General features: G+C 43.9%; 1 protein-coding gene across 7 annotated transcripts in view; it reads left to right on the top strand.

The window, feature by feature from the left end:
• DRC7 (dynein regulatory complex subunit 7) overlaps nucleotides 1-26,217 on the top strand; it is a 179,393-nt gene that overhangs the window by 27,078 nt on the left and 126,098 nt on the right. For all 7 annotated transcript variants that reach the window (XM_033943631.1, XM_033943627.1, XM_033943628.1 and 4 more), the window contains 4 exons: nucleotides 77-202; nucleotides 6,114-6,308; nucleotides 6,513-6,671; nucleotides 13,027-13,245. In XM_033943631.1, the coding sequence (XP_033799522.1) occupies nucleotides 173-202; nucleotides 6,114-6,308; nucleotides 6,513-6,671; nucleotides 13,027-13,245 (603 nt within the window). In that variant the 5' untranslated portion in view covers nucleotides 77-172. The remainder of the gene's footprint in view (nucleotides 1-76; nucleotides 203-6,113; nucleotides 6,309-6,512; nucleotides 6,672-13,026; nucleotides 13,246-26,217) is intronic.

Below are 26,217 nucleotides of genomic sequence, written 5' to 3'. Positions count from 1 at the left end.
GGGACAAATTTTTTCCCCATGTAATTCTCTAGGCCAGTGATCTTCTCCTTTGCTGACAAAGTTTATCTGTTTGCAGAAATTTGTGAGTACCACATTGCGACCAACATTGCTACCCTTCTCCAAGTTATATAGTTGGGATGAATGTGCCCGCTTTGTTGCTAACTACCTCACGATGATGCCCCTATTCCCTCCCACAGAGCTGGTAAGAAAAAGACTGTTGAATTTCTTCTAAAATATCCTCTTCAAAATCTCTAGACCAGTGTATCACAAACTGTGTGCGGTGTGCTACAAGATGCTGGCAAGGAGGAGAGGCACCAGTGCTGGCTGACTGCTTACAGGATGTGCCTCTCGCAGCGAGTGGCACATCCTGTAGTCAGACAGCCTGTGCCTGCACCTCTCCTCCTCATCGGCGCTTCTGCTCCTTCTCCTTATGTCTCCTTCCACACACACACACACACCAGCGGTAATAGGAGGCTCAGGGCCGTTGCTGGAGGACATGCACAGACGTCAACATGATGACATCATGTCGATGCCTGCACATTTCCAGGTGCCCTCCAGACGCAGTCCCGAGATTAGTGTGCCATGGCTTAAAAAGTTTGTGACACACTGCTCTAGACTATAATTGTATCTGCTATGTTTTTCCTGTTGAATGACAAATGCTTGAAGACAATGAAGATAATAACAAAAGAAATCATTTTAATTGTTCACTCTTGAGCAACAAGGCAGAAGAAGAGTTTAGTTTAGTTTATTATCATTTCTAGCCGCCTTTATCCAATTAAAAAAAAAAAAAAATCAGCTTCACGATTCGGTGACTGACCCTCCCCCCTCCCCCCCTAAAGCAGGAGTGACAGCACTGCCTCTTGCTGGCCGACTGCTGCCGCTCCTCCTTTAGGGGGCGAGGGGGGAGGGTCTGTCAGGAAGTGCTGCATCGTCTTCCCCCCTGACCTCCCGCTCTACAGCACAGACAGCAAGGAAACTAGCTATCACAGCAGCCCTAGAGTGAGCATTTGCCCTGCCAGCAGTGCCTATATGACCACCACCACCTTTAACCCCCTGGGACAGAAAGAGCTGCAGATCTGCAAATGCTTTTTTGGCTGCATCTGCACCATGCAGGGCGCTCTCCTGTAGCAGATCCTAGAAGTGGACCTTGCAGAACCTGCCTCATAGTCTATTGGCCATACCACCCAGCACGTGGCCACAGTGGCGTACCTAGGGGGGCGGACCGCCCCAGGTGCACGGGCCCAAGGGGGTGCACAGCTGGCCTGCCACCGGGGAAAGGCTGCCATTACAATCATCTGAAATAAGCCGGCGCCAGTTCTCTCTCCCTCCGAATTTGCCCTGCTTCTTTTCCCGCGGGCCGACCAACTGTAACCTTCCGACGTCAATTCCGACGTCTGAGAGGATGTTCTGGGCCAGCCAATCTCTGCCTGGCTGGCTCGGAACGTCCTCTCCGACGTTAGAATTGACGTCGGACAGCCAGAGTTGGTCGGCCCGCGGGAAACGAAGCAGGGCGATTTCGGCGCTGGCCTGTTTCTGATGGCCAGTGGCAGCCTTTCCCCGGCGGTGGTGGCAGCATGGTGCTTGTGGCGGCAGTGGCATGGGGGAGGGCAGGGAGAAAGAAAGAAAGGGGGGGACAGGGATTCAGAAAGAAAGAAAGGGGGCAGGGTGAAACAAAGAAAGAAATGGGGCACGAAGAGAGAGAGAAAGACAGACATACAGAAAGAAAGGGGACATGGAGAGAGAAAGAAAGAAGGGGGCAGGATGAAAGAAAGAAAAAGATGGGGGAGGGAATGAGGTCTGGAAGAGAGGAAGCATATAGGAGGCTGAAAGAAAGGAAGAAATATTGGATGCACAGTCAGAAGAATAAAGTGCAACCAGAGACTGATGAAATTACCAAACAAAGGTAGGAAAAATGATTTATTTTCAATTTAGTGATCAAAATGTGTCCGTTTTGAGAATTTATATATGCTGTCTATATTTTGCACTATGGGCCCCTTTTACTAAACTGCAATAGTAGTTTTTAGCGCAGGGAGCCTATGAGCGTCGAGAGCAGCATGGGGCATTCAACACAGCTCCCTGCGCTAAAAAACGCTATCGCGGTTTAGTAAAAAGGGAAGGAGTATATTTGTCTATTTTTGTATAGTTGTTACTGAGGTGACATTGCATAAAGTCATCTGCCTTGACCTCTTTGAAAACCCACGGAATATAAATGATAATTAACATTTTCTCTGCGTACAGTGTGCTTTGTTTTTAAAAATTTTATTGTTGGTAGATCATTTTGACTTGGCCATGAAGGTAAGGGGGAGGGAGGGAGGGGAGCTGCTGAAAGACATCTAGTAATCCTTACAGGCTTGACTTTGCAGGGAATTATTTTTGTAAAATCATGTTTTGTTATGTGACTAGCATTATTTAGACTTTAATTTCTATGAATGAATAGAATGAAAATGATATAAAATTACTTGCTTGTTTTTATGTGCGTGCGCTGAAGGAAAGTGGAGAGAGAGTGGGCTGAGGTCGCTGAAGGGAAATAGGGAACAGAGAGTGGGGAAAAGACGCTGATTTATAAATTGACAATTGTACAGAATATTGTTTCTTTTTCTACTTTAATATAATAAGTTCAATATAAAACAATTCAAGGCTTGTGTGGATGGAATCAGGTGGTTTGCGGGGATGGGGACCGAGCTTACGTGGATTAGTCCAATAAAATGGTATTTTCTTATTTCTCATTATTTGTTTTATTTTTATTTGTTAATTTGTAAAGTGGTGATTGTTATGTGTCAGTTTTTTCAAATTTACATCTACTGTCTTTATATTTTGCACAGTATTAGAGGACATGTATTACTCTTTTTGTGGTGTTGCATTGTATGCAGAGTCTGGTTTCTTGGCAGTTCAGTTTAACTTTTGTCTACATATTTCTATTTTTAGTTTGTGATTATTCCATATTAGGCAAGGGTCTGTGTGTATGAAAGGGACATGGCTTTCTGATAGCATCGACTGTACAGGATCAATTGACTGTGCAGGATCTGGTTTGTTTAGTTTTACAATGTATGTGTTGGTGTTCTAGTGCTCACTGCAGTGTTTAAGATGCTGCATTTTCCTAGGTACACTCTTGTTGTGCGATATGTAGATTGCAGGGCTGTGGAGTCGGAGGAAATTTCGGGTACCTGGAGTCGGAGTCAGAAGTACAAAAAACTGAGGAGTCGGAGTCGGAACATTTATCTACCGACTCCATTTTTGAACTTGGCATATAAATCACGAGCGATTCTTTCAGCTATAGCACCCACTATATACACAGCACAAATGTTGCGAGCAGCTTCTGCGGCCTTAGAACCTTGATTAAAAGCAAAAAGAAGGTGGTGTCGAAAATGCTCATTTCTCTCAACTTGACATTCCATTTTAACAATCTGAAAATTAACCAGTGCTGTGGAGTCGGCGTCGAGGAGTCGGAGTCGGAGGAAATTTCGGATACCTGGAGTCGGAGTCGGAGTCTGAAGTACAAAAAACTGAGGAGTCGGAGTCGGAACATTTATCTACCGACTCCACAGCCCTGGTAGATTGTTACTAAAAATCATATTTTTCATATAGATGGGGGGGGGGGGGTGTCAAAAAATGATGGGCCCCGGGTATCACATATACTAGGTACGCCACTGCGTGGCCGCTCTTGCCAGTGAACATTGTCAGGTACTCCATGGCAATGGTGAAGGGGAGCCGCCAAGGTGAGAAAGTGGGGACGATCTTAGAAATGGGAAGAGTTCCTGAGAACCGGCAGACTCAAAGTGGACTCCGCAATTGTTGGTTAATAAGCTGAAAGCGATAGCATGCCCATGTTTTTGTAGCTAACGCCGACTTCGGTCTCTCTCTTTCTCTCGCTACCATTCCACATCTCGTGCACAAACAGTACAGTAGAAAACTTTTCAGCACAAGACACAAACTTTACTCAAGCCGTCCTGCCCCTTTACCCTTTAAGAGAATACGTCTCCTGATCCGTCTCTACCCCCCCAATCGAATGGAGAAACTCCAGTCCTGCTGTCAACAAATGTCAAGCGGCCACCCTGCCCATCTGTGCTCCAACCTGTCAGACTTTTCAGAGGCCTGAGGCTCATGTAGCCCACCAATTTCAACAAAGGGGTAAAGAAGGAGAGATGTTAAAACAAAAAAGTAGAGAAATCTGAATCATACCCACCACTTCCCTCTTTCGGGATGACTTGGGCTTGGCTGTTATCTGACTTCTCCAAAAGGTGTATGTCTATCATTTTATAACAGCTGCTCTACTGTAAGTGGTTGCAGAAGACGGGGCGTGTTAATTTTGTCGCAGTTTAGTAGAAAGTTCATTTATGTGTGCAGCAGGAAGAAGCTTGGTGCAAAGCCAGGGCCTACTACTGTGTGTTATAGGGCTAAGCAAACCCTCAACTTTATGCTGGTTTCCCACACTGATTCTCAATTAGTTGTCAGATCCCTAGCCTAGCTCATCTGCTCCTCCTCTACAGGTGGGTGCATCTTATGGAGCAAAAAATACAGTATATCCCAATTATTGCCAGTGTTCAGACTACATTATGTGAATATATTAAATTATTAGGTGTTTATCTGGACTCCTGACTATTAATGTGAACTTGATTGTTTTGGTTAGAAAAAATTTAACGCAAATTGAGGTATGTTAGATATATTCATTCATATTTAGATCAACAGATACAGATGGTCATTCAAGCGGTAGTTTTGCCTATTGTGGATTATTACAATAGTGTTTTTATGAAGCTACATGAATATCAGATGTCTAGATTACAAGTTCTTCAAAATGTTGCAGCTAAATTAATTTTGGTGGTGAAATGGTGTTCAAGTTGGGATCACTCAACCTCATTTTTTAGTAACAATTATTTTCAAGATTCTTCATGGTTTGGCTCCCTCTTATATAGCCTTGTGGCTGTCTTGGAATGTCCTTAAGGGAAAATTGCATTCTGAACAATAAAGTTATTCTTTCTTCACCGAAAATGGTTAATTTCTTAACATGGCACAAAAGAAGTATTCATGGTATGGGTCCCTCTTTATAGCTTCTCTGCTTTATAGCCGACTGAATTTCAGTTTTGACACCTAAACTGGCCCGAAATCTGGATGTGATCATGCTTTGGTTTTGGATGAAAATGCCAGTGCATTTTCGGCTGAAACTGAAACTTCGGCTTGTGACTACTCTCTACATGCCCCTGTTCCACCACCACCAGAGTGAGTCCTCCTGGGTTGAGCCCTCAACCACAACTCCTCCACCCTTTCACCATCTGAAAGCCCTGGCCTATCTTTAAATGCCCTAGTGGTCTAGTGGCCTCTTCCAGAGAGGAGCAATCTCCAGTCGCTCCTATTTTGCCAGTTTCTCTACCAAAATGGATGCCGGAACTTCCCATGGCAGCCTTGTGAGACTGATGTGGGAGGTCCCATCAGCCATTTTCAAATTGGAACTGGCATGGACATGAGCAATCTCCAGTTGCTCCTGCCCATGCCAGTTCCAATCTCAAAATGTCTGCTGGGACCTCCCGCAGCAGTCTCGAGCCATTTTGACTGAGGAACCAGCAGGGACAAAAATAACTGGAGATTGCTTCTGCCCAGAAGAGGGTGTGGTTGGTGGGGGGGGGGGGTGACAGGTGACTGGCAGGACACACTCTCTGCAAGGAAAAGGGGGAATGGTAGCTCAGGAGCACCCGTTGTCTGCCGGGGGAGGAGGCACCACTGTTGGTTTCAGCCAAAATCGAACAGCAACTGAGAACCCTAGTTTTGAGCGCCCTCTACTCTGCCTTTATACCTGCATTTGCAACAGATGCATGAGCAATTTTGTAGAGATTTAAAGATATGCCTGTTTAAAAAATTATTATGGACTATCTGAATGCTAGGATATTTTAAGTTAGTTTCTTGGTAAATATTTTATTCATTAAGATATGTGAGATTGACTGTACAAGGGAAACTTTGTTGGAAACAACAGAGGATCATTTAATTTATGTTCATTTAACATTTTATTATACTCCACCTTGAGCTGTATGAAGGGTTAAGCGGGTTATAAATGTGTAATGAAATTAAATGCTTTGTTACTAACTTGCACAGTGTGCTGTCTTAATAAATTTTCTGCTTTACAGCCAAAGCACCTTTACTCTCCCACAAGCACTGTGAAGGTTCAGAAGGGCAACTGCTTTGATTTCACTGTGCTGCTGTGCTCCCTACTGATCGGTGCAGGATATGATGCTTACTGTGTCAGCGGTTATGCTACCAGGGAAATGTGTTTAATGGATGAGACTAGGGCCGTTTGTCCTTTGATGAAGCAAGTGAAGGAGGTAAGGAAAGCAAGCTCATCCGCTACAATCTATAAACTCTATTTGGCTTAATCTGCTAAATTATGTAGCAAATTTGTTTAAAGTAGAGTAGGCCAAAATGTTTAGATAAAATAGTGTGACCATGAATGAAAAGATTCAGGAGTTCCCCTTTTAAAATGAAACTAAATGGCTGTTTGCAGAATGCTATTTCTTTCTGAACTGTAGGTCTCAGAGAAGACACAGAAGAAGATTCCCAAGAAGTATTCTGTGAAAACACCTCGGGATCTGAGGAGCAAGTTTGAACTAGAGCAAGTAGCCAAGCAAGAAAGAAAGATACAATTAGTTGAAGAAAATAAACTGAGGGAAGAAGAGGAAAAAATTGCTGTAAGTATCTCTATCATACAGAAGGCTACTTTTGCATACGAAGTGAGGTATGGTTAACGTGACCATTTATCTTTTTCATCAAAACGGGAAATCTATTAATTTTCAGTCCCGCCCCAATCTTGCCCTAGCCCCGCCCTAGCCCCACCCCCAATTTCTTTCATTCAGTTTTCATGTAACCATAAAATTAAAAAACCTCACAAAGCACACTGTATGCAGAGAAAATGTTAATTATCATTTATATTTGGGGGTTTTCACAGATGTCAAGGCAGATGACTTTAAAATATGCAATATCACCTCAGTAAGCATAGAAAAATAGACAAATATAGTGCAAAATATAGACAGCAGATATAAATTCTCAAAACTGACACATTTTGATCACTAAATTAAAAATAAAATAATTTTTCCTACCTTTGTTGTCTGGTGATTTCATGAGTCTCTGATTGCACTTCCTTCTGACTGTGCATCCAATCTTTCTTTCGCATCCAACATTTCTTTCACAATCCAGCCCTTTGGGTCCAGGTCTCTCTCTCTCTAAACTAAACTAAGCCTTAGGTTTATATACCGCATCTTCTCCACTGAAGTGGAGCTCGACACGGTTTACAGAGTTTAAAAAATATGGGAAGAGAGAAAAGAAAGAGTTTACAAAGCATAAAAAGAGGGGATGTAATCTCTCTCTTTTTTCCCTCTGCTTAACCCCCCCCCAGATCCAGTGTCATTTCTCCTTTGTACCTACCACCACCTTTGTTCCAGGTATCCCTCTCTCTCCCTCCTCTGTTATGATCTTCCATCTCTCTGTTCTTCCGCAGGGTCTCTCCCCCTTCTGTCTGCACCTCCCATAGTCCAGCATCTGCCTCCTATCTTTCCCCTTTGGTCCAGGCCTTTCTCTCTCTAGTCTTTCTTCTGCTTACAAACCCTCCCCCTTTCTCTGCCTCTCAAGTTTCAAGTTTATTAAAATTTGTTTAATCGCTTTACATAAAATTTAAGCGATTTACAATAAAAATGGGGAACAAATATTCAACTGAAGACAAAACAAAAGACATGGCACAAGTCACGAACTGGAGCAAAAGGAAAAGATTGAACTACATTTTTAAAAGAAAAGAGAATAAACAGATAAGGGAAATATGAATGGGGGAGAGGCATAAAAGAAAGGCAAGGATGCGTGAATTAATGTTGTGGCTTAGGGGTCAAATGCATCTTTAAAAAGAAATCACTTTAGGGACCCCTCAAACTTATCTAATCTTTTCTCTTTGAAAGGCGGGGAGTGAGTTCAATATACCTCCTCCTCTCTCACTTTCAGAATACCCCTCCCTCTTCTCCAGTGCAGAACAGATCTAGATCTAGTTGTTTCTCAAAAACCCTCCTTCCTCACTGTACAAATCTTTGCCAGACATATGTTTCACTGTGCCATGGATACCTTCCTCAATCATTATTAGATACCACTCTTCCCTCACCATTTGAAAGTCACCGAGACACTTCCTGACTATAGGGAAATCTTAGCGACAACCCCACCCAAAGGACTATCCCAGAGGAGACTTTGTCCTCACTGCATTTGTATATTATTAAAGAAAAAGCCAATGGTTTTACAATCAACTTAATAAAATAATAATAGTAGGATGGGAGCTCCTGGAAGGATATCACATTTTATGTCATTGTTCCACACAGAGTCATATTCTCCAGAAAGAGTTAGCTATATCATGTCCACCAGGAACAGTCTTGTAGTCTCATTAGAGGGGTCATTTTGGTAGGATAGTTTTGTTCTCTCATGAAAGGTTGCATCCTCTCTCTCCTTCGTTCCTCCCTCCCTCCTTCCTATGTCCCCCTCATTGCTTTCCAGCCTGTGTCCCACCCCCTCCCCTGAAGCCAACCATCCAGCCAGCCTGCCTCCCTCCCTCCCTCCAGCACCGAAACCTGGCCTACCACCAATTCTTCTGCTTACAACCCCCCCCATCCGCTGCTGCTTCCCACCCGCCGCAATTGCAGGAAAGGAAGGTCCAAGTGCTGGCCCACAAGCTTTCTCCCCGACGTCAATTCTGACGTCGGAGAGGAAGTTCTAGGCCAGACAGACAGTGATTGGCTGGCCCGGACCTTCTCAGCGACAACTTTATTTATTTGTATTTATTTTTCAAAACTTATAGACTGCAAATCTAAAATTCTAAGTGGTTTACAATAAAAGCATATACAATACAAATTTAGATACAACGACATAGCAAAAATAACCAAATATTTAACTAATAAAACATTAAATCTGACTAAAAAACTTAATCAATTCACTTGCCATTTTTGCAAACTAAGGCATAACCATGGTTCAATAAGCATCTCTTACTGAATAAACATCTCTAGTCAGCGCCAGTGACATTTCTGAAACATAATTCAAAATTCATAAATGAAATTTGCTGTTACAAGATAATTGCTAAGTATTCAAATAAGGCAGGAAAAGAGACTTCAGAAACCACACAGCTTTAACATACTTCAACTGTTCACTACGATCATTAGTCCTTTGTACACCCTGCCTGTCACTACTACCAATTAGAATAGATGGATTAGTGAAGTCCTCAGATTGGCCTCACCAGGGTCAGCAACGGCCATGATGGAACACTGAAAAGATAGTTGAATTTGAGGAGTAAAAGCTAAACTAAACTAAACTAAGCCTTAAGTTTATATACCGCATCATCTCCATGCAAGCGGAGCTCGACACGGTTTACAAAGCTTAAAAATACAAGAAGAGGGGAGAGAGAGTTTACAAGGGCATATGAAAAGGGGGAAGTAGGAAGGAGATGTTATATATTAGAGAAAAGCCAGGTTTTCAGTTGTTTCCGGAACAGCTGGAGGGAGCCCAGGTTTCGCAGCGGGATAGTGAGATCGTTCCAAAGGCCCGTGATTTTGGAGAGGAGGGATCTTCCCAGTTTGCCTGCGTGGGGGATGCCACTTAGAGAGGGGAAGGATAGTTTATGTCTGTGGGCGGATCTGGTGGTAGCAGGCGTTTGGGCGAGGAAGGATAGAGGGATTAGTGGCGGAAGGATGCCATGAATTATCTTGAAAGCTAGACAGGAGCATTTGAAGTGAATTCTGGAAAGTACAGGGAGCCAGTGAAGCTTGGTAAGTAAGGGGGAGACATGATCAAATTTGCGTTTAGCAAAAATCAATTTGGCCGCAGTATTCTGGATGAGCTGGAGTCTGTGAAGACTTTTTTTTGTTAGGCACAGGTAAATGGCATTACAGTAGTCGAGTTTGGATAAGATGATGGATTGTACCAGGACGGTAAAGTGTTTTTGGTGGAAATAGGATCTAACTTTCCTAAGCATGTGGAGGCTGAAAAAACATGATTTTGCCAAGGAGTTCAGGTGATCGTTTAGGGAGAGGGAGGAATCGATAATGATGCCGAGGACCTTGCTGTAACAAAGTTTACTTAGGTGAACCTCCAGAAGGATCATTCTCCAGGGAGAAGCAAGATTTAAATTTCTCACACATGGGTGACATCATCCAACAGAGCACCACGTGGGAATGTTTGTCCATCTTTAATAAAACCTTTGAGAGAGTTCACCATTCATGCACTTGCATGTTCCTGCCTGCTAATGTCACATGGGATCTAGCCAGTTGCCATTTTTTTGCAGAGCTTAACAGCTGCACTTTCTAGTGTACCCCTCAGCTCGTAACTAGTCTTAATTTTAAACTTTTTTTTACTATAATTGGTTTGTTTTTTTTAAAGTCCTGTTGTGTGGGGTCTTTTTCATCAGTAGACTAACTTAGATGTGTGGGTTATTTATAGGTTTTCTTTCTTTTTTGTTAGCTCGATCTTGGCCTCAACAGGCCTGAGGCAACCAGTCAGGTATTTTTTAGTCATTTGATTTCACTACAGCTGTTTTTTCAGACATAACCCAGAAAAAAAAATAAAAATCTCAGTGGCTTTAAAAAATGTTCCAATGTGGCAGAACCGTATCCATAATGTGAGTTAAGACTCAAATGGGGTTCCAAAGCTCACATTAGGTATTGCAACCTGGGAAGAGGGGTTCTCCATAGAATGTTATTGTCCAACACCACCAAAGGGATTCATTTACTATGGCATCAATGCCTCTGTGGCTCCTGGCATTGCAGTGAACACTAGGGACACATCAACATTGAGAATGTCTCAATCACCCTTGAATCTTAGTGTCAGTAGAGGCCATCAAAATTGATCATCATCTGATTCCCTCCTGAGGAAGATGAAGGATTCATCCTTACCTTCATTGACACCAAGGAACAAAGATTATGGACGTCAGGTGGAGGCTAGGTGTATCGGCCTCAAACCTATTGGGAGTGTGATGCCAGGAGCACTGAGGCATTGAGATCAATGGTGTCCTTGAAGTGCCTCTGAGGTACGGACTGCTTTTCTTCTGTGGTATCAGAAAGGGCAAGACTGCCTCAGGGGAGCCATGACCTTGCTCCTGAAACAACTAACTCAGAAAGTCATGACCACTCTGACTACAATGCATCCACCTTTGTCAATGGCAGCCTTTGAAGACCAGCTCATGAAGAAATGCCCAGGCTTTGAAGTAATCCATCCAATACTTGAGACTCATTCACTGTAGAAGTGTGCATGGGGACATAATTTGGTCAATAGTCACACAATAACTCTATCCTCGCCTCTTAAGGAAAAAAACAGAAAGAAAAAAGCATCTCCATTCATCCTCAGTTACTTTGGATCCATCCTCTCTTATCTACACAGAGTTTGCCGACACTCTTCTCGGGTGAAGACCTTTGAACACTGGCTAGTAGACAAGGGAAAATATATGGTCTGTGTGACATATGTTATTTTCAATAAGGCATCATGAGCCTCTGCAGTGGGCATTAATGCTGGCAGAATTGCAGGGCTGTGGGCCTCAGACCTCAAGCCAGAAGTGCAGGAAAAGTTTGTTGATGTTGCTGTGCTTTGACCAGAGAGATAAGGTGCAGGAGGCTGCTACGCTCATCAAGCAGCACTCAAACACTTTTTTCTTCAGGCTCACTACAGAACTGTCCTCTTCTTCCAAGAGGTTTTATTGCAGTGGGTAGCAGAAATCCAACTACTCTCATAGGCATAGGTACCCTCCTCCCTCTCAGCTCTTCCAGGCAAATCAGGAACCTAGTTCTCATACAAACAGTTGAGGGCCCTGAAGCGAAGCCCCAGCCAGTTCTACAGTCAAAACCAGGGACAGGGTTTTGATTTCCTCCACCAAGCATAACGTCAAGCCTTGTAACCATTCCAGGCAATCTTCCAGTAAGAGGGAGGCTGAAAAGCTTTGCAACAATATGTCCCCTTATAACCTCATATTGGTGGGTTCTGCAAATTGTCTGAGAAGATTACCATCTGCATTTTGAGAACATTCCTACAAATTGCATGTTGAGATCATCAAAGCATCAGTAATTACTTACCAAAAACTTCTCTTTCCTCTTAAAAGCTTAATGTGGTTGAGCCCATTCCACTGTGGGAAACAGAGAAGGGATTTTATTCCAAGTACTTTCTAATCACAGCAAACATTTTATTTTGTGTGTGTGTGTGTGTGGGGGGGGGGATGCATATTGTCCCATCCTATATCTAAAGGCCCTGAACAAGTAACTGGTCAAACAAACTTCAGAATGGTTTCCTTAGGCAGTACTTGTTCATTTTCTACAAAAAGGGATTGGTTATGCTCTCTGGATTTGAAGTAGCTTATACTCATACAGATATATCCAAGGCACAGAAAGTATCTGAGTTTTGTATTAGGGAAACACCATTTCCAGTATTGCATACTGCTATTTGGTCTTGTGTCAGCACTGCATATGCAAGCTACATGCGGTCTTACATTTTTAAAGTGACAGCACACTTTTTGACTGTCCATGCCGGGTTCTGTGGATGACATCACCCACATGTAAGAATATCTGCCTGCTGCAGGTGAGTAACTTTGCTATACTGCATGCTTAGTATATTAGGGCTTAACACACTTTGGTAGACATACCCTATATTTTTTTAAACCGTTGTTCGAACCACCTCTACGTTTTGTGGCCTATTAAAAATTCTCCACTTTCCCTTTATAATTTGAAGTGTGTGTAGACTATTAAACATTGCCTAATTGGATTCTTTTTTCTTTATGTGATTTCCAATTGTAGTCTTCTAATTGAATATTTATCTAAAACTGATATAACAAAATAAAAATGAAATGCCATGGGAAATGTCATTGAGATCTTCCATGTTGTTTCAGATGAATACACATCTCACCTATAATCTGATAAAAACCATTAGGATCAGCAAAACAAACAAACAAACTTATTTTAATAAATAAATAAGGAAATGACAGCTAATGGTAGCACTCATATTCTGCCTGTAATGCACCTAAAGAGGATTTTTTCTACTTTTTTCCAGGAAGCTGAGAAACCAAAAAAAGACCGTCTGTATGGACTACGTATCCATGCATGGGTTCTGATTTTGTTTGGGAAGCGTGAGGTTCCAGAGAATTTCTTTATTGATGCTTTCACTGGAAAGAGCTACAGCACTACAGATGATCATTTCCTTGGAATTGAGAGTATCTGGAACCACAAGAACTATTGGATCAACATGCAAGACTGCCGCTATGGCTGCAAGGTATTATGGGAAGAGAGGAGAGATGCATGACAGCTTACCATATTGCCCAGGGGGTGTATGTGCTAAAAGTTGGTGCTCTGAAAACATAGAGGGGCATCATAAAAAAAAAAATCTAAGTCCGTTTAGGGCTTATGGTGCTAGTCGCCTAAAGTCAGCAGCGTCCATTCTCGAAAAACATCCAAAATATTTATTTTATGAAAATAGTTTACTTCTGCATCCAGCCGTTTGATCATCCTAACTGCTAGTATGTCTGTCTTTATACTACATTCTCGTCCAAAAGTTCTCTGCAGCTAACAATTAAAACATACATTCAATAAAAGAAAGAAAGGAACTCCATAACATATAGGAAAGACCTATACAAATGATTGTATAGGTCTTTCCTATATGTTATGGAGGAAAAAGGGGGCATGCATTCTAAAAAAAAAAATAATGCTCCATAAGAAATACATTGATATCTTCTTTAAAAATATGCTAATTTTGAGGAATGCCTGACCCAAAGTCAGAGTGAAAAAAGTAAGTCTTTAATAGTGTCTGGAAAGCTTTAAAGTTCAGTTCAAGACAAATATTATTAGGAAGTTGGTTCTAAAAACTTGGCACCAGATAAAAAAATGCTTTATGTCTGGTACATTCCCAATTTGTTCTTTTGGGTGATGGCAGAACTAATCTATTGTCTTGTAAAGACCTAAGCACTCATGATGAGACATATAAAATAGTTAAAGAGTTTAGATAACTGGGTTCAAGCATATGAAAGGCTTTGTATGATCATATTAAAATTTTAAATCGAATACGTAAGAAATCGGTAACCAGTGATATTGCAAGAAGAGTAGTGTGATGTGATCAAATTTATTTTTATGTCCTAACAATTTAATTGCAGTATTTTGTAATGTTTGAAGTCGTTGAAGATCAGCAGAAGAGATACCAGCATAGATAACATTGCAGTAATCAATCTTTGAAGTACAGATGCATGAATCAAAGCATGAAAGTTCTTATTATTAAATGATGTCTTACAGCTCTTAAAGATCTCAAAGAGAAAAACCACTTCTTGATTAATTCTGAAACTTGATCAGTGAATGATACTCAAATATTTGAACTTCTTAACTAGAGAGATTTCTAAATTGTTAAGGGATAATACATGGAAGGACAAGAAGCTATATTGCACTGATGGGCTACATATTACTACAGCAGGAAAAAGAAACCTTGCAGAGAAATTTAGACAATATTTTTCTAGGCATTTAAACTAGAAGGTGGGGGTGGTGTATGTACGAAGGACAATTATAGAGACCACCCCCGGCAAAAGAAAAGATGTGATAGTAGTAAAGGCTGCAACATAAGCAATATCAGCAACTCATTTCTTAGTATTGCAATGGAAAGTGAAACGACACAAAAATCCATACGAAAAAGGAGATTATCGCTGAAAAATAGCTGGAAAGCGATGACCACAAATGCTCGCAGTCTAAGCAACAAAGTTCATGATCTGCAAGCCCTGATATTAGAGGCAGATCTAGATATTGTTGCTATCACAGAGACATGGTTCAGTGAATCACATGGATGGGATGCAAACATACCGGGATATAATCTTTTTAGGAAGGACAGAGATGGTCATAAAGGTGGAGGAGTAGCTCTCTATGTAAAGATCATTATCCCAGGACAAGCAGGCAGCTATTCTTGACTGATGGGTGACGGCACCGACGGAGCCCCGGTATGGACACTTTTAGAGTGATTGCACTCTAAGAACTTGGAAAGTTCTGGTAGGCCGCACCGCGCACGCGCGAGTGCCTTCCCGCCCGACAGAGGTGCGCGGTCCCCAGTTTTCTTGTTTCCGCGGAGCCAAGAAGACGCACGTTTCAACGGCTGTTGAACTTTTTCTAATTTTTTCGCCTTCCCGCTCGCGTAAACTTCTTGGGAAATATTGTTTCCCTCTTTTTATTTATTTTCCTTCCAAAAAAAAAAATAAAAAACCGAATTTTGGTTTTTCTTCTAATTTTTTCGTTTTGCCCCGGCGGGGCCTGCTGCCACCATCGAGGCCTCGGCCTTCGATTTGGCAGAAGCCGTGTTTACGTTCATGCCCCCCCAAACCGGCTTTAAAAAGTGCCAGCGGTGCGCGAGGCCTATTTCTAACTCTGACCCGCACAACTGGTGTTTGCAGTGCCTCGGACCTGACCATCGGGCATCCACCTGCACACGCTGTGCCACTCTCCAGAAAAGAACCCTTAAAAACCGTCAAATTCAGCAACGGTTATTATTCGGTACCGACATGTCGGACACGGCGGCACCGGTCCCTACTTCGACCCCGACGCAGTTGGCACTCGCCTCGTCGACGCCGCGCGATACCGCGTCGGCGTCGCACCAGTCAGGTAAGCCGGCTAAGAAGCCTTCCCCGCTGGAGCGTCCTCCAGTCAAAGTAGCAGAGAGCCCAATCCTGCCGACCGCGAGGCGCCCACGGAAGCGCTCCGCACCGATAGAGGTAAGCCCCTCGACATCGGGTTCCTCTTCGGAGTGTAGAGCAGCACCCAAGGTACCGCAGAAGAGAAAAGCGTTACCGGTGCCTTCTTTAGACGAGCGCATTGCTGCCGTCTTACAAGTGCAATTGGAAAATCAGTTAAAGCAACTCCTTCCTGCACTACTGGTACCGAACCTTCCGGTACCGGTCCGGTCTGAGCCATCGGTGCCGATAGTTCCACAGCCCATGCTCTCGGCTTCCTCTTTGTCGGCACCGACACAGTCTACTTCCATGCCAGTCCTAGCACCGGAGTCGACTGCTCAGCATCAGGCTGTTCAGACGTCGGCACCGGTGCAACTGCAATCTCCCGGTACCGTCTCTATGAGATCAGGAAAATCGGTACGCAAATCCCGACACCTAGATCCCTCCACTCCGGAATCTCGACGCAGTTTTCAAATTCGAGACCCTGATCTGTGGGGTGATTCAGAAGACCCTATGCTCTCTGAAGGGGAATGTTCATCTGGTGATGAGGATCCTTCTACTTTAGATCCATCCTCTAGACCAGATGTAACTTCATTTTCATCCTTTTTAAAAGAGATGTGTGACTCTCTCTCTATTCCCTTGGAGGCTGAGTCGAAAAAATCCAAAGCTTTTCTTGAAGCACTGGATTTTGACCAACCTCCAAGGGAATATCTCAAGCTACCTCTCCATGATATCTTGAGAGAAACCTTTTACAAGAATTTGGAGACACCCTTGACTATTCCTGGAGCACCTCGCAAATTGGACTCCTTATACAAAGTCATCCCAATTCCTGGGTTTGACAAACCACAGCTCCCACATGAGTCCCTATTGGTTGAATCCACTCTAAAAAAATCCATGGGAGCTAGTGTGTACGCCTCAGTCCCTCCTGGCAGAGAGGGAAAGGCCATGGACAAATTTGGCAAACGGCTATACCAAAATGCCATGTTAGCCAACAGGTCAGGGAATTATGCATTCCACTTCTCCTTTTATCTTAAACATCTCGTTCAAGATCTAACTACTTTTGAGAAGTACCTCCCTGACCGTAAAAAATCTGCTTTTCGCCACACTACTTCATCTCTGTTGCAGCTTAGGAAGTTCATGGTCCGGTCGATATATGACACCTTTGAGCTGACCTCTCGGGCTACAGCTATGTCGGTGGCTATGCGTCGACTGGCGTGGCTCAGAGTGTCAGAACTGGATGTCAATCATCAAGATCGACTGGCTAATGCACCGTGCCTGGGGGATGAGCTGTTTGGAGAATCCATGGACTCCACCACTCAAAAGTTGTCGGCACATGAAACTAGGTGGGATACTCTCCTCAAAACCAAAAAGAAAACCCCACCTTCCAGGCCTTTTCGCCAACAGTCGGCCTACCAACGTAGATTTGTTGCTCGTCCTTTGCCACAAGCCCAGCAACAACCCAGACGTCAGCGGCAACAACAGAGGCCAGCTGCTAGACCAGCACAGCAGCAACAACAGGTGAAGCCTCCCCCTTCACAAAAATCCACTCAACCCTTTTGACTTAGTTCTCCAGGACATAGCCAGTCTCCATCCTGCTGCCCATCTTCCGCAGCCCATAGGAGGACGCCTTACTCTCTTCATCAGCCGTTGGGAATCCATCACCTTGGACCAGTGGGTCCTCAACATCATCCGCCACGGCTACTCTCTCAACTTTCAGACTCTTCCGGGCCAAAGTATTCCAAAAGAGTCTGCTTTGAACTCTCCTCAGTCCTCCCTCCTTCTTCAGGAAGTTCAATCCCTCCTCCTTCTGAACGCCATAGAGGAAGTTCCTCTAGCTCAAAAGGGACAGGGATTCTACTCACGTTATTTCCTAGTCCCCAAAAAAACAGGAGATCTCAGACCTATTCTAGATCTTCGGGACCTCAACAAATGCTTGGTCAAAGAGAAATTCAAAATGTTGTCTCTGGCCACTCTTTACCCCCTTCTCAATCAAGGCGACTGGCTATGCTCCCTCGATCTCAAAGAAGCATACACTCACATACCGATCGATCTAGCCTCCAGGAAGTATCTCCGCTTCATGATCAATCGTTGTCACTACCAGTACAAGGTTCTGCCCTTCGGTCTTGCCTCCTCTCCAAGAGTGTTCACCAAATGCCTGATTGTAGTGGCTGCTTTTCTTCGTACCCACCACCTTCAGGTGTTTCCTTATCTGGACGATTGGTTGATCAAGGCCAATGCACCTCAGACAGTTCTCACGGCCACCAACCAGACCATTCTGTTTCTCCGTTTGCTGGGATTCGAGATCAATCTACCCAAATCTCATCTCATTCCCTCTCAGAGACTTCAATTCATTGGAGCAGTCTTAGACACAGTCCTCATGAGAGCGTTCCTACCGTCCAACCGTCTTCTCATGCTTCAATTTCTATGTCAACAGGTGCTTCTGCAGACGTCCATCTCTGCCAAGCGCATGATGGTTCTCTTGGGTCACATGGCGTCTACAGTTCATGTCACCCCTTTTGTACGTCTTCACCTACGCACCCCTCAATGGACCCTAGCCAACCAGTGGTCCCAAGCGATGGATCCCTGCTCACGACACATATCTGTAACATCATCTCTTCGTCAGTCTCTACAATGGTGGTTGATATCCTCAAATCTATCCAGAGGTCTTCTGTTCCATCTACCTCCCCATCAACTGGTTATCACCACCGACGCCTCCCCTTATGCCTGGGGAGCTCATTTGAACGAGTTCCAAACTCAGGGACTTTGGACAGCCCAGGAAAAGAAACATCAAATCAATTTCCTGGAACTCAGAGCGATGTTTTATGCCCTCAAGGCCTTCCAACATCTCCTCTTTCCTCAAGTTCTCTTGCTGTGCACAGACAATCAGGTTGCGATGTACTACATCAACAAGCAGGGTGGGACGGGCTCTCGCCTCTTGTGCCAGGAAGCCCAGAAGATCTGGACTTGGGCCATAAATCACCATCTATTCCTGAAAGCTATCTACATTCAGGGAAAACAGAATTGCTTGGCGGACAAGCTCAGCAGAGTTCTCCAGCCTCACGAGTGGACACTCGATCCTCTCACCCTGCAGTCCATCTTCACTCAGTGGGGCACTCCTCAGATAGACCTCTTTGCAGCCCCTCACAATCACCAGCTGCCCCTCTTCTGCTCCAGACTCTACACTCCTCACCGTCTGGCAGCGGATGCATTTCTCCTCGACTGGTCCAATCTGTTTCTGTATGCTTTCCCTCCTCTGCCTCTCATGTTGAGAACCTTGTTCAAGCTCAAGAGAGAGCGAGCCACCATGATTCTGATTGCTCCACGGTGGCCCAGGCAACATTGGTTCTCCCTTCTACTTCAACTCAGTTCCAGGGAACCTTTTCTTCTTCCTCTGTTTCCTTCTCTGCTTACACAACAGCAGGATACCCTTCTGCATCCCAACCTCCAGTCTCTGCACCTGACAGCTTGGTATCTCTCGGGCTGACTTCTCATGATACACTTTTATCTCAGCCTGTTCGTTCAATTCTGGATGCCTCCAGGAAACCTGCCACTCTGCAATGTTACCATCAGAAGTGGACACGTTTTTCTTCCTGGTGTTTCCTCCATCAACATAATCCCACTTCCCTTGCAGTGGAAACTTTATTGGATTATCTCCTTTCTTTGTCTGACTCTGGCCTCAAGTCTTCTTCTGTCAGAGTCCACTTAAGTGCTATTGCGGCGTTTCATGAGCCAGTCCATGGAAAGCTCCTCTCAGCTCATCCCCTGGTGTCCAGGTTCATGCGGGGTCTTTTCAATGTTAAACCACCTCTTAAAGCCCCTCCTGTTATCTGGGATCTTAATGTGGTTCTTTCCGTCTTAATGAAACCTCCATTTGAACCTTTAGCTACTACCACTTTCAAGTTTCTCACTTGGAAGGTACTTTTCCTCATCGCCCTTACCTCTGCCAGGAGGGTCAGTGAGCTACATGCACTGGTTGCAGATCCACCTTTTACGGTCTTTCATCATGACAAGGTGGTCCTGCGTACACATCCAAAGTTTCTCCCTAAGGTTGTCTCCGACTTCCATCTCAACCAATCCATTGTTCTGCCTGTCTTCTTTCCAAAACCTCATTCTCATTCTGGAGAACAGGCTCTGCATACTTTGGACTGCAAGAGGGCTCTCGCTTACTATCTTCAGCGTACTAAGCCCCACAGATCAGCTCCTCAACTCTTTCTGTCCTTTGATCCGAATAAATTGGGACGTCCTGTTTCTAAACGTACGTTGTCTAATTGGCTGGCAGCGTGCATTTCATTCTGTTATGCTCAGACCGGACTGACACTGGAAGGTTCTGTCACAGCCCATAAAGTCCGAGCTATGGCAGCGTCTGTAGCTTTCCTCCGGTCCACGCCCATTGAGGAAATCTGCAAGGCTGCCACTTGGTCCTCAGTTCATACTTTTACATCTCATTATTGTCTGGACGTATTTTCCAGACGGGATGGACACTTCGGCCAATCTGTTTTGCAAAATTTGTTTTCCTAATGGCCAACCTTCCCTCCATCCCTCTTTTTGTTAGCTTGGAGGTCACCCATCAGTCAAGAATAGCTGCCTGCTTGTCCTGGGATAAAGCACAGTTACTTACCGTAACAGGTGTTATCCAGGGACAGCAGGCAGATATTCTTGCGTCCCTCCCACCTCCCCGGGTTGGCTTCTTAGCTGGCTTATCATAACTGGGGACCGCGCGCCTCTGTCGGGCGGGAAGGCACTCGCGCGTGCGCGGTGCGGCCTACCAGAACTTTCCAAGTTCTTAGAGTGCAATCACTCTAAAAGTGTCCGTACCGGGGCTCCGTCGGTGCCGTCACCCATCAGTCAAGAATATCTGCCTGCTGTCCCTGGATAACACCTGTTACGGTAAGTAACTGTGCTATATCCAAGCGACCGAAATGCAAGGGACCTGGGGAGAGGAAGAAGCGATATGGATTGCTCTGAAAAGAGAAGATGGAACTTCTATCTACGTGGGTGTAGTCTACAGACCTCCGACTCAATCGCAGCAAATTGATAAGGATCTGATAGTGGATATCCAAAAGTTTGGAAGGAAAGAGGAGGTTCTGCTGTTGGGAGATTTCAACCTGCCGGATGCGGACTATCGTCTGCGGAATCGGAAAGAAGTAGGGAGATTGTGGATGCCTTTCAAGAGGCTCTGCTCAGACAAATGGTGACGGAACCCACAAGGGAAAAAGCGATATTGGATCTGGTCCTCACAAATGGAGAGAGTATCTCTAATTTTCGAGTGGGTGCTCACCTGGGTAGTAGCGATCATCAAACGGTTTGGTTTGATATAACGGCTAAAGTGGAGAGCGGCCGCACAATACTTAAAGTCCTAGATTTCAAACGTACGGACTTTAATGCAATGGGAAAGTACCTGAAGAAAGAGCTGTTAGGATGGGAGGACATAAGAGAAGTGGAAAGACAGTGGTCTAAGCTGAAAGGAGCGATAAAAATGGCTACGGACCTTTATGTGAAGAAAATCAATAAAAACAAAAGAAAAAGGAAGCCGATATGGTTCTCCAACCTAGTGGCTGAGAAAATAAAGGCGAAAGAGTTGGCGTTCATGAAATATAAAAAAAACCCAAGAAGAGGAGAGCAGAAAGGACTACAGGGTGAAACTGAAAGAAGCCAAGAGAGAGATATGTTTGGCGAAGGCACAGGCGGAAGAACAAATGGCTAAAAATGTAAAAAAGGGAGATAAAAATTTTTTCAGATATATTAGTGAAAGGAGGAAGATAAAAAATGGAATTGCTAGGCTAAAAGATGCTGGGAACAAATATGTGGAGAGTGATGAGGAGAAAGCAAATGTGCTAAACAAATACTTCTGTTCTGTGTTCACAGAAGAAAATCCTGGAGAAGGACCGAGATTGTCTGGCAAAGTTACACGAGAAAATGGAGTAGATTCTGCGCCGTTCACGGAGGAGGGTGTTTATGAGCAACTTGAAAAACTGAAGGTGGACAAAGCGATGGGACCAGACGGGATCCATCCCAGGATACTAAGGGAGCTCAGAGAGGTTCTGGCGAGTCCTATTAAAGACTTGTTCAACAAATCTCTGGAGACAGGAGTGATTCCTGGGGATTGGAGGAGAGCGGATGTGGTCCCTATTCATAAAAGTGGTCACAGGGATGAAGCAGGAAACTACAGGCCGGTGAGCCTCACTTCAGTTGTTGGAAAAATAATGGAAGTGTTGCTGAAAGAAAGGATAGTGTATTTCCTTGAATCTAATGGGTTACAGGATCCGAGGCAACATGGCTTTACAAAAGGTAAATCGTGCCAAACGAACCTGATTGAATTTTTTGATTGGGTGACCAGAGAGCTGGATCGAGGACATATGCTAGATGTAATTTACTTGGATTTCAGCAAAGCCTTTGATACAGTTCCTCATAGGAGGCTGTTGAACAAACTTGAAGGGCTGAAGTTAGGACCCAAAGTGGTGAACTTGGTCAGAAACTGGCTGTCGGACAGATGCCAGAGGGTGGTGGTTAATGGAAGTCGCTCAAAGGAAGGAAAGGTGAGTAGTGGAGTCCCTCAGGGTTCGGTGCTGGGGCCAATCCTGTTCAATATGTATGTAAGTGACATTGCTGAAGGGTTAGAAGGAAAAGTGTGCCTTTTTGCAGATGATACCAAGATTTGTAACAGAGTAGACACCGAAGAGGGAGTGGAAAATATGAAAAAGGATCTGCAAAAGTTAGAGGAATGGTCTAATGCCTGGCAACTAAAATTCAATGCAAAGAAATGCAGAGTAATGCATTTGGGGATTAATAATAGGAAGGAACCGTATATGCTGGGAGGAGAGAAGCTGATATGCACGGACGGGGAGAGGGACCTTGGGGTGATAGTGTCCGAAGATCTAAAGGCGAAAAAACAGCGTGACAAGGCAGTGGCTGCTGCCAGAAGGATTCTGGGCTGTATAAAGAGAGGCGTAGTCAGTAGAAGGAAGAAGGTGTTGATGCCCCTGTATAGGTCATTGGTGAGGCCCCACTTGGAGTATTGTGTTCAGTTTTGGAGACCGTATCTGGCGAAAGACGTAAGAAGACTTGAGGCGGTCCAGAGGAGGGCGACAAAAATGATAGGAGGCTTGCGCCAGAAGACGTATGAGGAGAGACTGGAAGCCCTGAATATGTATACCCTAGAGGAAAGGAGAGACAGGGGAGATATGATTCAGACGTTCAAATACTTAAAGGGTATTAATGTAGAACAAAATCTTTTCCAGAGAAAGGAAAATGGTAAAACCAGAGGACATAATTTGAGGTTGAGGGGTGGTAGATTCAGGGGCAATGTTAGGAAATTCTACTTTACGGAGAGGGTGGTGGATGCCTGGAATGCGCTCCCGAGAGAGGTGGTGGAGAGTAAAACTGTGACTGAGTTCAAAGAAGCGTGGGATGAACACAGAAGATTTAGAATCAGAAAATAATATTAAATATTAAACTAGGCCAGTTACTGGGCAGACTTGTACGGTCTGTGTCTGTGTATGGCCGTTTGGTGGAGGATGGGCAGGGGAGGGCTTCAATGGCTGGGAGGGTGTAGATGGGCTGGAGTAAGTCTTAACAGAGATTTCGGCAGTTGGAACCCAAGCATAGTACCGGGTAAAGCTTTGGATTCTAGCCCAGAAATAGCTAAGAAGAAAAAAAATAAAAAATTTTTTTTAATTGAATCAGGTTGGGCAGACTGGATGGACCATTCGGGTCTTTATCTGCCGTCATCTACTATGTTACTATGTTAAATCTGGTGCTTGAGCATATCCAGTAAACTAGCATGAGTGACTTTTCTTGAGATTAACTACAAGTCTATGTTCATTCAACCAAGAGACGATTACTGAGAGGCCATACTGAAATTTATCAAGAGATAAATTAATAGGATCAATTCTTGAAACAAGTAAGATATCATTGGCATAGCAGTAGATCTTGATCCCAAGTTCTTCCACTAATGTAAGTAATGGAGCCAGAAAAAGATTGAATAAAATTGGAGATAATGCAGAACCTTGAGGGACACTGTAAGGCAATTGAAAAGAATGAGATTGAGCATGAGCAGTTACAACTGAATAAGTTCTATCCTTGAAAAATGATTTAAACCAAGAAAGTACTGTCGAACTAATATCCAATTCAATCACTCTATCTAATAGATCATGATCTACGAGATCAAATGCCCATGTTAGATCCAATGAAACTGCAAAAGCAAAGTGACCATTGTCTACAGTTTCCAAAACATAATTGTCTCAGTACTGTGATTTTTCCTAAAACCTGCTTGTTTAGGGTGCAGTGAATTAGTACTATGAGACCTCCTTGAATGATTCTCTTCTATGGCAGATAGAACGTCCCTGCTGAGTCCCGCCTTCTAACTCAGCAGAGTTACTCAGCACTGAGCTATAAAGCCCAGTGCGGTCTGGGACATGTAGTCCGTTCAGTCTTGGACTAGCAGCTCCTGCTTTAGAGGTGGAAGTGGAATGGTAGCATTAGTGAAAAATAACCCCTTACTCTTCCACAAAGACCTTTATGCACAGAAAACACGTGTATAGAGTAAATTTTATAGGAGAATTCTATAACTGTGCATCAAAAGTTAGGTGCCTATGCAGCACATTGAGCATTAATGCTACTGCAGCATCTGGGCACCAAGATTCTATAGAATACCAGCATAATTTGTCATCTGCATGCCTACATTTAGGTGTATCCACTTATGCCGTGTCAATATTAGGCATAAAAGTGTGAACCTAAATGCAGCATTTTAGGATGTAATTTACAGTATTCTGAAACTAATGCATATCAATATTGGTCCTGTCCATACTCTGCCCATGCTCTTCATCTGTGAACACCTCCTTGCATTTATGCACTGAGCAAGTTGCATACATCATTTATAGAATAGCAGTGAGCATGCACCTAGCACTTAACACACGCAAATACTGTATCTACTGTCACATAGCTAACCCCTGGCCTCGACCTGCAGGTGGCTTAGCAGTGTTTTATTCTGATCTGTCAGCATGGCTTCCTCAGGAAAGAGGAAGGCCTTTCAGGTAAAAACAGACCTAGGCCCCTGCCTAGTCTGCCCAGGCCACACTGAGATACATTTACCAAGAATGGGAGATATAGTTCAGGTATTGTCAATTCCAGGCTTTATTTGGTAAGTGGTCTGAGCACTGTCAGCCACAATCATGAAATTCATAAATCAATTAAAAATAAAAATGATTCACACAGTTGTGAGAAATGTCCAAAGTTCAAGTATGGCATGCAATATAAGTCCCCTGGACTTACTCTGGTGAAAGACAGTCCTCTTCACCAGGGTTCAGGTATGTAGAAATGCCATGCAAAAATAAATTCAATACAAGAAAAGAAAACTGCATGAACATGGAAGGCAAACACAGTAGCAAAACATAGGCAATCAAGCCAAAGTCCCCAGCTTAACTTGTGAGGTATAGTGTCCAACTCTCAGCCCTTGCTTCTTCAGAGGTTAATAGGGCTTATCAGCAACAGCTGAGCTTTTCTGTAGCAGGGTGCTTTAGATAAGTTACTATTGTTGCAGAGACTTTATCACAGAAAATTCAGCAAACAAAGCATCAGAACAGAGAAATGGAGTTTTTTTTTTCTCCTCTGGTAATTAGGATCACCTGACCCCTGCTTGCAGAGAGTATTAAAACACCCAGAAACAAAAAAAAAATAACAAAAAAAACCACCTCGGTCCTGATGATTGAAAGGCAGGCTCTGTCCTTTCCTCAGCTTAGGAACTAACCTCCATTATATCCTGGTTCCAGCTGGCATCTGAAGGCAAGTAAAAAACTTCCATTGCCTCTTCTCCTACCCAGCTCTCAGCAGTGGGTCTCCTCTGCCATTTCTACTTCCTCACTGCTGTGAGGTTGAGGAGAGAGACTCCTCCACTCTCCTTCTTGGGCATGCTCCTGCTGGTGCCTCTGCTTTGCCTCTCCTGCTTCTGTCTCTCCTGTCTCTCTTTTACTGTGATTCAAGGCTCTGCTTTTACGTGTGTTATAGTCCCACCCCTCTCTCCTAGGAGGAGGGGGGTTGGGCTGAAAATCCCTAGGGAAATAAAGCTAGTGTCTCCTAGGCTGACGATAGTGTGAATACCCTGCAGGACCAGGTCTCCACTTCTCAGTAATAGTCCTAACAGGCTTTCTATTGTATTTATTCTGGTATGGCACATTCTGCTGAATATCCTTAGGCTCATACCCTTCCTGCTTTATCTCACTGTCTGAGGAGTAGTCAGCCATTTCTATGTCATTACTTTTAACCTGGTCAGCTCTCCTGACCAGGGACCGTGTTCTGCTTTTATTAATCAGAGACAAAGCTGACCATGGGTTTGTCACAATACGTACCCGCTTAAGTTTCAAGTTTTATTACCATTTGATGAATCACCTATACAAACTTTCTAAGCGATGAACAGTTTTATAAAAACAACAACAATTTAGAGGACAAACAGTTTTAAAACACAAGTAAAAAGCTAATATACTTATAACACTTAACAAATGTCATCATACATGTGGATTAAGGACAGACATGATATAAGAGGATAGGAGGGGAAA

Source organism: Geotrypetes seraphini, chromosome 4, assembly GCF_902459505.1.
Source record: "Geotrypetes seraphini chromosome 4, aGeoSer1.1, whole genome shotgun sequence".
Lineage (NCBI taxonomy): Eukaryota > Metazoa > Chordata > Amphibia > Gymnophiona > Dermophiidae > Geotrypetes > Geotrypetes seraphini.
This window is presented reverse-complemented; position numbering and strand designations above follow the sequence as displayed.